The 13,337-nt window shown below is 44.1% G+C and overlaps 1 protein-coding gene across 5 annotated transcripts in view; it reads left to right on the plus strand.

Moving 5' to 3' along the window:
• Positions 1-12,664, plus strand: part of NHSL2 (NHS like 2) — a 111,487-nt gene extending 98,823 nt beyond the window's left edge. For all 5 annotated transcript variants that reach the window (XM_083595821.1, XM_083595825.1, XM_083595822.1 and 2 more), the window contains exons 7-8: positions 3,276-3,408; positions 5,521-12,664. In XM_083595821.1, coding sequence (XP_083451947.1) covers positions 3,276-3,408; positions 5,521-5,797 — 410 coding nt within the window. In that variant the 3' untranslated portion in view covers positions 5,798-12,664. The remainder of the gene's footprint in view (positions 1-3,275; positions 3,409-5,520) is intronic.
• Positions 12,665-13,337: the final 673 nt, after the last annotated feature.

Consider the following 13,337-nt stretch of genomic DNA (forward strand, 5'->3'; position numbering starts at 1 on the left):
CCAGTCCGAAGTCACTAAGTGAATGGGGATTAGAACCTGATCCTCCGCTGTTCTTGTCCAACTTTCTAACTACTGTTCTGAATTGGCTCCAATGTGATATGATATGGTGTGTAATGCCCAGTAGTCAAATATAAATGGGAAGAGGCAGACTAGCAAAACATCTTTAATTCTCTGATAGATGCTTGGAAAATCTTGTTTTATGCTATGGATTGAAATAGTTAGCAGAAGCTACCTATAAATTAAAAAATACACAAACAACAGCAAAATAAATTAACCCAATCCTGAGCAACTTTTGATTACCAGCTGGATAGCAGCCTCTCCCTCATGCCCCATGTGCACTGTACATTTAAAGGAGGATCACACCACTTTAAATAGCCACAACTTCTCCCAAAGAATCCTGGGAAGTGTAATCTGTTAAGGGTGCTGAGAGATGTTAGAGCCCTATTCCCCTCTCAGAGCTAAGATTCCCCAGACTTCCCTGGGAAGAGGAACTGATGGTAAAACTACTATGAGAATTGTCTCTTCGAGGGGTGTCCTAACAACTCTCAGCTCCCTTAACAAACTACAATTCCCATGATTCTTTGGGGGAAGCCATGACTATTTAAAGAGGTTTGATAGTGCTTTGAATTTAAAGTGCAGACGTGACCCCGCTCTCCCACTCTCTCTCTCTTGATCTGTTAGTTTCTGTTCCTCTATATGTCCATTCTTCCCAACATCTTGTCTGTTAGCTTTATTCATTCCCCCTATCTCTTTCTCCCTCTGATATCTCTTCAGCTCCTTCTCCAACCATCATCAGTCAGCTCAAACCTTCCCACCTTTCCCCTTTGTTTGCCCCTCATTCTGCACCCTTCTGGTACTTGGCATTTCTCATGGACATAGAAGGCCTGCTGCTCCTACTTGGATCAAGCTCGCAGCTCCACCTAACGGCAAAACCCATCAGCTTAGGGGGTGTTCACATGCTGCATTCATCTAGTTTACAATCTGCGTAAAAATAAATAAATAGCTGAGCTGTACATTTGTACAGTTATTTACATAGAGTTGTTGGCGCACCACGTTCAACGAGTGCATAATCTGTGCATCTGCGTCCACAAACACTTCTACTATTGTTAACATGCAATGCTCAACAAGTGTACACTCTTTCACACAGTTCCACATGTGTAGAGACCACTTGTACCTGTGTTCAATGTGACTTGTCAACAAGCCTCGTGTATCGTCCAGTGATCGTTACAGCCTGTTTTCCTGTGTACACAACTGTGCTGTGCAAATAAGAAGTGTGTGCTCTTTCACACAAATCCTGGCACATGTGGAGAGACCAGTTTGTCCCTGTGTTCAACTGCAACGTGCAAACAAACCTCCTGTGAACACCTGAAGATCTTCAGGAAGGAAAGGGAATGCCTGTGAATTCTGTGTTCACTTGAAAATGGATGCAATAACAGGAGATCTGTGGTTAGGATCTCTCGTTTGAAAATAATAACCAGCAGCTGCTTCAAAGTGCTGTTCTGGGAGAGGTTATCATACCCACATCATCCCTAGCTCTTTCCCCAGACTAAGCCAATTTGGGGTTTCCCTCCTTGGGGTTGCTTATACTTCCTCCTTGTGCGTAGGTGTGGGTGTCATTTTGTCTACTTAATAACCAGTAACAAGACCTTGAATACAATAAAGGTATAATATTGTACTCAACGTATCTAACTTAAAATGCATCAGTAAAGATGCAGCAAAGCATTCTTAATCAGAAAACATAAATAAAACAAAGGAGCAATAGCTGGGGGTGGGATGTAATTTCTTTTTCAGTACCATATTTTTTCCCCAGCTGGTTCTCTGTTTTCTTATTTATGTTTTCTAATTAACATTGTTTAGCTTCGTTTCATTTTATCTTTCTTAATGTAGTTTATGTTATATATATATATTGAGCACAATACGGTGCCTTTCTTAGATTCACAGTCTTGTTGCTGTTTATGCTTCCGCTTCTAGGTACCCATAGTTTGCTTTGTTTCAGCTAGATAACCAGTGACAAATCTTCCCCTGAACACTGGGAATAAAAAGGAATGGTGTTTCAGGGTTGCTGTTCTGAAAGTAGAGCCGCCCTAGTCTGATGTCACATCCATACCATACATTTAAAGCACTCTCATACCACTTTAATCTGTTATGTCTTCCCCCAAGAATTCTGGGAAATGTAGTTTCTTAAAAGGGTGCTGCACCTCACCGAGCTACAGTTCCCAGAACCCTGAACAAACTACAGTTCCCAGGATAAAGTGGTACAAGAGTGCTTCAAATGTATGGTGTGGGCATGTCCACTGGGCATACTTCCAAGTTCCAGAAAGTTGTGCTCTGCCAAATGGAGCTTTAACGCTTTCCTCTATTTTTCTCTCAACTCCCCTGAAAAGCTATTTTTAGATGAAAGGGGTAGAGTAAAGGAGTTGGAGTTGGAAAGAAAGGTACAATTGCTTTCTCTGCCCTTCCCCTCTCCCCTCACCCCTGCAGCTTCATGGGGGATGTGCAACTTCAGGGGGGGATTTAGGAATGGGCAAGATGGAGAAAGTAGAAGGAAAAGTGGAGCCTATATAAGAAAAGATTAAACTTGTATTTGAAACTCTCTGGTGAAGGAGCTGATATTAATTGATATTAATCCTGCCACTCCTTTGCTCGCTGCTTTCCCATTATATCTGGGTTCACCCACCTTTTTGGAGCCTGTAGGTCCATTTGCAAACAGAAAAAATGTAGTAAGGACAATGCACAACCAAGTACACACTACAAACTCTTTTCTTGACTCCAGAAGAATCCTCCTTCCCAGCCCAGTTTCAGCATAAGGGACAGGGGATCCTCTGGGCATCAGGAAAGGCCTCTACAGGTGCACAAAGAGGTGGTGGCAAGAATCAAACCAATGTCTTCATGTGCTATATCTGGTTATTGAAGATTAAAGGAGCATTGCCTGTCCTCCCTGTCTCTCTGTCTCTGTCTTTGTCTCTCTCTGTCTCTCAAACACCCCCACCCCCCCACACCTGGCTCCTCTGCCCAGGGATGGTGAACCTGTGTCCCTCTAGGAGTTGTTGGACTTCAGTTCCCATCATCCTTGACCATTGGTCACGCTGGCTGGGGCTGATGGGAGTTGACCTCCAACAGCACCCGTAGGGCTCCAGGTTCCCCATACCTGTTCTCCAGCTGGCTGTTTCTGAAGTGCCTCCCTCCCACCCCCACCCCACAAGCTTACCGCCAACATCCCAGATCTCACTGGCAGGAGACCTGTTTGGCCAAGACTCTTGCTTTCTTTTCTTCAGGGAGCTCAGTGGGCTTAAGGGCCGAAGAGAAAAGCTTTGTAAGTGACAAAACCGCCGAGTCGATAACCGAGGAGGACGACGATGTGTTTGTGACATCCCGAACCACAGAGGATTTGTTTACTGTCATCCACAGGTGGGGGCCCATCCAGGTGTTACATTTTGGGAGTTGGTAGCTCCTCTGAGGGTGTGGGGTGGTTCGCTCACCCCACCACTCTAGCCCCACCGTACGCCAGCCTTAACTTGGGGGGGGCGGAAGACCCTTCCTGCTCTTTGTGAGCTTCATGCATACCCCACCCGAAAATCCTTCCTCACCTCATCCCCTGTTCATGTCCTCCAGAATCTGCACAACTCAATTCCAGAGATCTCATAATAGTTGCCAATCACCAGTTTGGGTCTATTCTCAAAGCCAAGCTCCTGTGCCAGTTAGGCATTTGTTTAAGAGCCACTGCAGGCCAGCCACTACATTTCAGGTGGGCTGTTTCGAACCCCACCTCCTGCACCACTTTCATGAGTGCTTGCTTGTTTTCATGCTGATCTCTGCAGCTTATCATAAGGACCAGAGGCTTGCATTTTCAAATTGAATGCTTGCACCATGTCTCAGATACTCCCGTCACCCATTTCACCCAGGAATTCACCCAGTTAGAGCTTTGGGGAAGAGCTCTAGGGGTCCACTCAGCAGAACGAGCCAGAGGTGGGTCCCCCCACTGCATCAGGGCTCCCCTACCACATTTCGAAGTAAGCGAAGCTATATCTAAAGAGAGAGGGCTCTGTAACATAAGTAAGCCAAGGGTCCAAAGTGACCTAACTGTACTGCTGCATCCTGCTTAAAGCCAGTCCCTGTACATCAGGCAGATGGAACTTGCAGCTTGCCAGACACTGCTGAACTACAGTTCCCATTGCCCCTGACCACTGGCTATGCTGGCTGGGGCCGATGGGAGTTATAGTTCAATGACATCTAGAGGGCCACAGGTTCCCCCCACCAGTGCTGCAAAGGGCGCAGTGTTTTTGCCCACTGACGAAAGAAAGCTCACATTCTGCTTCCATTCAAGATAACTAGATAACTAGAGCTAGCTAGAGTTGTGCTTTCTTACTTCATTCACTTTTCACAGCACCCACAGGAGGTCATAATCTGATCATTATCCTCCTTGTGTTTTCCGTGTGGTTCCTCTGAGAGAGAGCTCAGTCGGTAGAGCATGAGACTCTTAATCTCAGAGTCGTGGGTTTGAGCCCCACGTTGGGCAAAACCTTCCTGCATCGCAAATGACCCTTGTGGTCCCTTCCCACTCTACAATTCTGTGATTCCTCAGACCGCAGCAAACCTGCCTTTTTAGAAAGTTAAAGCACAGTAGTGCAGTCGCTACAGGTGTGGTAGGTTCTTAGCTCTGCTCTTCCATCTTTTCCTGCAGATGTAGCTTTGATGAGCAATGTAAGTGAACCTATTGAGGTGAACCTGTTGCCACTCAGGACATCTCCAGTATTACCAGTAACTCTTTTAATGAGCCATAGAGTGCTTTTTCATCTATATTTTTAGCTAAAATTTTCAAAAAAATATTAACATATTCACACAGTCGTGTCTAAATGAAGGAGATTTATTTTTAAGGATTTTTAAAATGCTACATTCTATCAGCAAGTTTTTGGCCTAACACACTTTGTAACTTTTTTAAAGCATTTGTTTCCACAAATATCGAAAGTAATTGGGAAACAGTGCTTATGGTAAATAAGCATTTCAGCACTAATTAAATAACTGATTTTAAGTAGAAGATGAGTGGCAGAAGAGTGAATTTTTATTTTATTTTAAAAACTTTGCTTGAGTGAATCGTCACTTCCCCACCTAGGGAGCTGTGTCCTACCCATTAGTGTGGATGGAATGTAGCAGCCAGCACATGTCAAAAAAGCACCTTACCTCCACATTAAGAAAAGACAGCTGCAATTCTGCTTGCAGCTTACAACAGGAGAGCAACGGCTGGATAGTCCTTGGGCTGCCTTCTCAAACCTGGGCCCCAGCCAGGAACTATGGGAATTGTAGTCCAAAACATCTGGCAAGCGCTAGGTTGGGGAAGGCTGCTCTGGAAACACCCATGGCAAATTGAACCATTGCATACAAAGCTCCCATTGTTTCCTCTGGATGGGTCCCATTACACCATTTTAGACTGTTACGGCTGCGCCAGCTCTACCTAACCTCAAGTGACTTTCTGATCTGTTTGTGTGTGTGTGTGTGTGTGTGTGTGTGTGTTTGCATTTGCAGGTCCAAACGGAAGTTGCTTGGCTGGAAGGAATCCGGCGAGGCCTTTGGCAACCGGCAGAATTCAAAGAGCAACGAGTGCACTCCGACGGGCGTCACAAGAACCTCCAGCAGGAATGAAGATTTTAAGGCACTCCTTCAAAAGAAAGGTGGCAAGGGCGCTTCAGGCATCCGCACGTCTGCGGCTGAACTTCTGAAGACCACCAACCCCTTGGCTCGGCGGGTTATGACCGAGTTTGCTGTGGACGGGACAATTCAGGGCCCTAAGACCCAGCCATGAGTATGTCGAGAGAGAGAGCTTTGTCATTTCACGCAATGCCCTAATCCAACCCTTGGGGAGATCTGCTTAACTAAGGGTCAGGGTGAGCCTACCACTCCATTAATGGGGTGGGGGGGTTGTGTTGTTGTTTTTCATCTTTGTTGATTTGTTGGCAGTGGTGCCAGACTTTTTTCTGTTCCTTTTTTTACTGGAGGGGGGACTCCTGACCCAAGAAAAAGTGTCTTAAATGTAGAGCACACACTCAACCCCAATGGAATCAGCCACACATCTTGGCCCTAAAAGGGAGGAAACTTTTATATCTTTTTCCACACTGGAAGAAGGACCTGCGGCATGGGTGTTCCTAGACAGGGCTATCCTGCATTGGTATCAGACCTAGGCCTGGCACCTTCTTCAATTGCATGAGGAGTGGGATACCGCCTCTCTTTTTCATCCTGATCCTCCTGCTTTCCAAGACTACAAATTTGGCGGGTTGGGGAGTCCCCCTGTACTGATTTCTTCTCTGCAGTGAAGCTAGCTTGGAACTGTTCAGAGTTTCTTTGGCATGTGGTACTTTCAGTGCTTGTAGGATACAATATATGGCTGTTGTGGCTTCTTTTCTTTTTAATTCCACCCCCCACCCCGCAGAACCTGACTTGATCATTTTTAGTTTTGACTGCGAAACTCCTGAGCTAGTGGTGGCAGGGTGGAAAGGTGGTCACTTAGGAGGCAGGTGTTGGTCAAGCAGAGGAAGAACAAAGATCCCTATTTTTATTGATGATGCCTGACGGTCATATCAGGGCTCAGCCCCACTTCTGTGATTCCTAGTCACAGGTCTGAGAAGTTATTTTGCCCTTTCGCTTTCCCTGGAGAAACCTACTGCTTACGCCTGAATTGGAACAAACGCCAGTCAGGTTTCCTGTGGACTGAGATTTGTTTCAGTTCAGCAGTGAACAGTGGGTTTTCCCAGGGAAAGCGGTGGGACAAAATTAAAGCTTCTCAGGGCCATGACTAGCAATCATGAGGCTTTTAATCTCAGGGTGGTGAGTTCAAGCCTCACGTTGAGCGAAAAAGCTCCCTGCATTGTACGGGGTTAGACTAGATGATCCTCGTGTTCCCTTCCAACTCTACAATTCTGTGATTCTTAGGATGAGCCCCATGACTGCAGTGTCCTTAACATATTGCTTGCTGTTCTTTTGCTCAGGGCGGGCAAAATTCCCCAATCTGGCCTCATCACCCTTCAGCCTAATATTTCTATGCTGGCCCCTGAGAATTTTGAAATATTCGTTCAGCTCTCGGAAGGGCTGGCACCTGGAACATTTTGATACAGGATTGATTCCCCCACTGCCTTAAATGCAAATATTCAGCTTGGAATCTGAAAGATTTTCCTAGCCCTTCTATATCCTTGGAACCAGAAATCCATTATCTGACCAGAAGCTCTTGTTACTGCTGTTGACCTGCTTCTCTTCACAGCCTTAAACGGAACAAAAGTAAATTGTCTTGTAGCTGCTGGGTTCCTGAGCTAATTGTGTCTTTAGAGCCGAATCCTGCACACAATGGACTCTGTCCAGCTGGGACACCATGGGGCTCTTTGCAGACACCAGACTTAGACTAATGGGCTGGTTGTTCAGTGCCATCTTGAACAGTGGGCGTATGATTGAACTGTACTGATGGGGTAATATTGTTTTAAGGATCAATGCAAAGCGTTGGGGCTGAATAATGGTTGCATCAGCTATCTTGGTCGGATTCTTCACTTCTGTCCTTGGTAGGATTCTTCTTTTTACATCATGAAGATGAAAAAAGAATTAAAAGCATCTTGCAGCACTGTACGCACTTGCAGATGAATTGTGGCATAAGCTCTCATATACTAGAGCCTGCTTATTCTGATTAACTAGGTGTTTTCCTAAGCTGGGATACATGTGAGCAAAGGGAAGGGCATACTTTAAATGGTGGAGGGCAATTGGCCACAGAATTTACAACCTGTGGTTTACAATTTACAATCATCCCTGACCACTGGTCCTGTTAGCTAGGGATGGTGGGAGTTGTAGTCCCAAAACATCTGGAGGGCCGAGTTTGTCTGTGCCTGTGATAGGAGCTGTTGTTGTGTAACACCTGGAGGACAGGTGACATGTGGAGCCCTTGGCTCTCCAGATGTTGCCGAGCTACACATCTCATCAACTTCAGCAAGAAGAACAATAGCCAGGGATGATGGGAGCTTTAGTTCAGCAACATCTGGAGGGCTAGAGGTTCCCCACACCTGGTAAACAACGTACCCACATTGATCATCCACAAGATGACCCAAAATAATAATAATAATGCTTGCCATGTAGGCAAACACTACCTTCCACTCTTAAGTCTGGGTGAACCAGCCCTTACTGCAGTGCAGTGTGTATGTGTGTGTATAATCTTCACATGTAATGTGTCTAAAGAAGCATTGAATGCACATGTACCGCAGGGCATACCACAATATAAAAGCCCCTTCCCTCTCCATGTTTCCTACCTGTCTCAATGAAAGGCATTTTGCTGATACTTAAGGTTTTGTCTGGGGCAGCGTCTTGAATCTCTTCCCCCACCCCCTCAACCATTTTTTCAGCTGATTAGCACTTTGCAACCTCTGGTATGCTCACACAACTTAATGGCCTTGCAGTGAATGTCCATAGTCAGGGAGGGACACTGTATTAGAGTCCCTCTCTTGCCTCCCCACTGCCCTGCAGTTCCTCTCTCAAGGCAGAAAGTTGCGTTCCCTGATTTTCACAATCTGGCTCCTGTTTTTCCCTCTCACACAGCTAGTGTGTGGGATCCTGCTGACTGGGCCAAGAAGCAAACAAAAGCAAGAAGAACTGATGGGTTGGGGGGGGTGAAAAGACAGTCATTAGAAATGCCCAGAGCTGTTGCTACCACTGAATGATGCTATTTTGCTCACTTTCTGTACTGCTCCCTGATGTGTAATGCCAGTAGCATCTGGTCAGCTACACCTGACACATCTCCTCCTGAGTTTTAGGCTCCTGTTTTCCATGGGTCCTAGGGAGTATGGAAGGTGGGTCATTTAAAAAGAGATGACAAGGATCAGTAAAATACCCAACTCCTCCCCCAATAACGTATGGCTCCTTCCGGTGATTATCTTAAACCTCGCCAATTTAACTTGAAGTGAGCAAAAATCACAAGATCCTCTGTAGGAATCCAGGGTTTGCCATGCACCTTCTAAGATCAATCTACCCATGTTCAGTACAAAGATTCCTCCCCCCTCAGGATGCTTTCACATGCTGCAAAATACCGAAAAAAGACCAGTGTTCAAATTATGATAGATAGGGTTTGGGGTTTTTTTTCTGAGAGGGGGTTAGTGAAATTCATGAGACTGATGCACTAATCCTCCCCAATTTCAGCCAAAACATGTCCCACATTTGGAAAAGCAGGAGCTAAGGGGGAAATTATAAAAAGTTAAGGTGTCTGGGGGCCCTTTGCGTCACCCTTGTAGTTTGGGAACCGAACAGAGTCCCCACAGAATGTACGTATTAGCGCTTAACATTCTCTTTTTCTAAATGCTATGGTGAAAATAGGAAGCGTAACTCATTCTTACTTCCTGTTTCAGTGATTGTTAGAATATAGGGAAGGGCTACAGCAATCACAGATAAACTTGGCAAAAGATCATTTCTTTTAGGTATATCCAAAGGGGCTTGCTTGGAAAGACTAGGGGCATATTTACATTGCAAATTTTAGCTAGTTTGAAATGAAGGTGGAACTCATGTCATCACACACACACACATACACAGACGCCTGCTCCAGGAACCCTGGGAGCTGGTGTTTTATAAGGTTGCAAATAATGTTGTTTTTTTAATCTCTATACTTATAGTTTCCAGGTTCATTGATCTGGACCTGTGGCATTTAAATAGGCCTGAAACTGGTTGCAACTGAGGGATGAAGGATAAATTTGCTTCTGTTTGTATTGAAATGCATACCAATCTAACCCACACTTTCTGAAAAATATGTGAACTGAAAAAGCTCGCCTTCAAAATCCGCACTCCTCCAAATTTTGTCATGCAGTTCTCCAGCCAAATAATGTTTACAAAAGAATGTGCCTACTATTATTATCATCGTCGTCATATATTTCTTCATCACCTTCTAAACAACCACCTCAAGGCAATTTTCACATAAGATAATTTTTTAAAACACACACACACAAAAACACACAAAACACATTTGAATCAAGACTAAAACCCTAGCAAAACAAACACTCGTGGTAAAGGCCCATTTATCCCGCTAGGAAAACTGTGTTCAGTTTTAACTATAGTTACTTGAAACAAGCCAACAGCCTAGGTTGTGCAGCTGGCTTGTTCAATTTATAGTTAAAATTAGCCACAGTTTAGGTTTCAAACAATGCACTAAACTGAGACTAATCTAAAGTAGAAGCTTCTGCTCTTCTCGCAAGGACATTTTCCCTGCCTTGCTATGTACTCTCCTGGAGAGCTTTTCCTGGCTGGGATGTATCTTTTAACTGTAATAAAATTACTTGCTTGTCTGGATGGGGGATGGAGAAATGCATGGGTGTCACAACATTTATCTTTTATGTAGTTGGAATGTAGCAGTACACATCCCTTGAAGTGTCCACTTTTGCCTCTGGCCCTTCCCACCCCTGGTTTTCAGGTCCTGGGCAAGTTCCCCATGTGGGAATGCTCCCCTCAGGCTGGAACAGGTTCCCCATGATTGCTTTAATCATACATCCAAATCCAGGTACATACTGTGTCTCAAAACTTGTTTTCCATGCAGTACCTGACTGCCTTGCTGGCAGGGACTGGAGAATCTCCTCATTCATCTGGCCACTGATCTGATTTTCTGATTACCAAAAGTGCCCCTAATGGAACAGGGTAGTAATGATAGCCAATAGCTAATGTAAGCCAATTGCAACTTCATAAAAAGTGAAAACAGGGTGTTTTTAAAAAACTGCGCTTAGTTTTGTATGACTTCCAGGGTACCCTATACAGTACAGTTGTATGAAATGAAACATATCCTGCCCAGGATTAATAATCTAATGTTGGGTTGCACCAGGACTTAGTTTTCTCTGTGTGCCTTTGTGTGAGGCTGTGTGTGTGATATATAGAATTAATGCTGGTCAAATCAAATATAGTTGTCCGTATCAGCTAATCCTTAAATGACGGTCTCCTCTTGCAGAACTTTGGTCTATCAAATCATCGGGTGGAGGGGATTATTGCATTATTTCTTTGCTTTGCTATGACACTACTCTAGCCATCTTGGCTTTATCATTTAACAAATGCATTAATCTCTGTGTGCGTGCTGGGGAGTAGGAATGAAATGGTGTCATGGTAACATAAGTGGTCATATATTGCTTATATAAAGACATAGCCAGCATGAAATTCAAATCATTATGAAACCGAGGAGGATGACCTATTCCCCAACAGTTGGGCAGAAACTCAGCTGTTCAAGTGGTCAACTCCTAATGAGAAAATTGTACACAATGTGATTGGTCCTAAGAAATAATGACACTGAAAGCATTTAAAAAAAAAAAATCTGCAGAAGTATATAATGCTGCCTGAGTCGGCAAACGAAGGTTTGAAGGCACACTTAAATGAAATTTCTGAAAAAGAAACAGGGTTTTAGCTTAGCCTTATGTGCTAACTTTGTAAGTGGTACCTCGGGTTACAGACGCTTCAGGTTACAGACTCCGCTAACCCAGAAATAGTACCATGGGTTAAGAACTTTGCTTCAGGATGAGAACAGAAATTGCGCGGCAGCGGGAGGCCCCATTAGCTAAAGTGGTACCTCAGGCTAAGAACAGTTTCAGGTTAAGAACAGACCTCCAGAACAAATTAAGTTCTTAACGAGAAGTACCACTGTATATGCAGGGAAATTAGGTTTTGAAATTTAGCACCGAGGAGCTTTGAAACATGCTATTCCACAATCAGCAGTCTGAAGCAGGGCAGTCCAGGAAGAACAGCAGTACATTTAAATTGTTCTCTTAGGCTGCAATCCTAAACACGCTGACCTGGAAATAAGTGCCATTCAGTTGAAGTGTGGCATTCATACACAAAGAAAGGCTTCCTTTTTATTGGTCCAACTTGCATCAAATACATTTGGTTTCTCGTACTCTCGAAGAGCTGGAAGAAAAGCATGCACACTCTTGTGAGCCATTCCAGCCCTTGGTGAAGCATGCAATTCTTCATCACTTTAGACTCCCATTTCAAAACAACAGTCAGCAATTGTTGATGAGATTTAAATGCTTTATTTTCAGAGGAGTGAAATGGTAGGGCTCTTAGCAACGTTCTTCTTTCTCTATCTCTCCCTCTTATCTTTCTCTCTCTGTCTGTTTCTCCTTTCTTTCTTTTTTTTTTTTTTTTTTTTTGCAAGAGTCTAAAGATATGTATTGGGTTTTGTGCTGCCCCCTAGGTGAGAAGGCAATTTGGAGCCCTCCTTCTTCCAACAGTTCAGGAAGCCAAGTTTATAGACAGCTCCCTCCTGATGTTTGCTATTTGAGCCCATATTCATTATCTCAAGACTGGGCTTTAATCTGTGAGTTGAGTCAGCACACTTCCATGGTACCTGTGCTCAAGAACCCAGCTGAATATGTGCCAGGCTGATGCAAAGCCCAGCCAAGAGAGGACAATGAGCCAAATGCATATTCCGAAATTAAATGTGATTAAGAAATGGGAAGTAGCCTGGGAAGTAGTTTTGTAGCTTCAGGCCAAAACAACTGTTGGATTCCGCACAACTTGCTTTCCTCCTTATTATGCTATTTTTCTTTCTTTTCTTCTTTCTTTTAAAAAGAATCTCTTCCTTCACTTTCTTTATCACATCAGCCACATTCAGAGGTGATGCCCTGCAGACAAAGAAGCCTTTTTAGCATCACAGCTGATTATTACCATTGTCTTTTTGCTGCAGGTGAATATCATTGCTGATTTTTTCCTGAATTGTACCAGGCATGTGGATTTTGAAGAAAGCTATCCCCCATAGTTTAAAAGTCTTGCAAAAACAAAAAAACCCTACAACCATCAACTGTGTTGCCTCCTCTGTGAAGAAAGTTACTCCATCAACAGCTGGTGGCTAATTTGGCCTGGCCCAGTTAGTGCCTCATGTTGACAGTTCTTTATCATTTTGCTTAGCTGTGCAGTCTAACAATTCAATTAATGGCTGTCAAACACCATACTAAGTCTGGAAATCTAGTCAAACCTATCTGGATCTTCTTGGGTTTTCCTGTTCCTATATAATCACTGTATAGCAGCTATTCTGCAGATTTCTGGGTCCACATTATTCAGGAAGAGCCTGATGACACATGTCTACTGCTTGTTGGCTGCAACATTAAATGATCATTGGAATGTATGAAGGACCTATCACATTGGCTTCAAACACACTGGCCACATTCACACATAACAACAAGCCAGACTTTCTGTCTTCTTGTGTTTTACTGTGAACAAGTGGTATTGCTAGTCTGTATGGCCCAGTTGCTTCTGATTCAATCCTTTACTGGCATGAACAATATAGTAATGCAACAAGCCATGACTTCTGGTTACATCTGAACCGGGGTGTGTGTCATGGTTTGTTGCTCCCTAACAAG

Source organism: Podarcis filfolensis, assembly GCF_964270895.1.
Source record: "Podarcis filfolensis genome assembly, chromosome: Z".
NCBI classification, from domain to species: Eukaryota; Metazoa; Chordata; class Lepidosauria; order Squamata; family Lacertidae; genus Podarcis; species Podarcis filfolensis.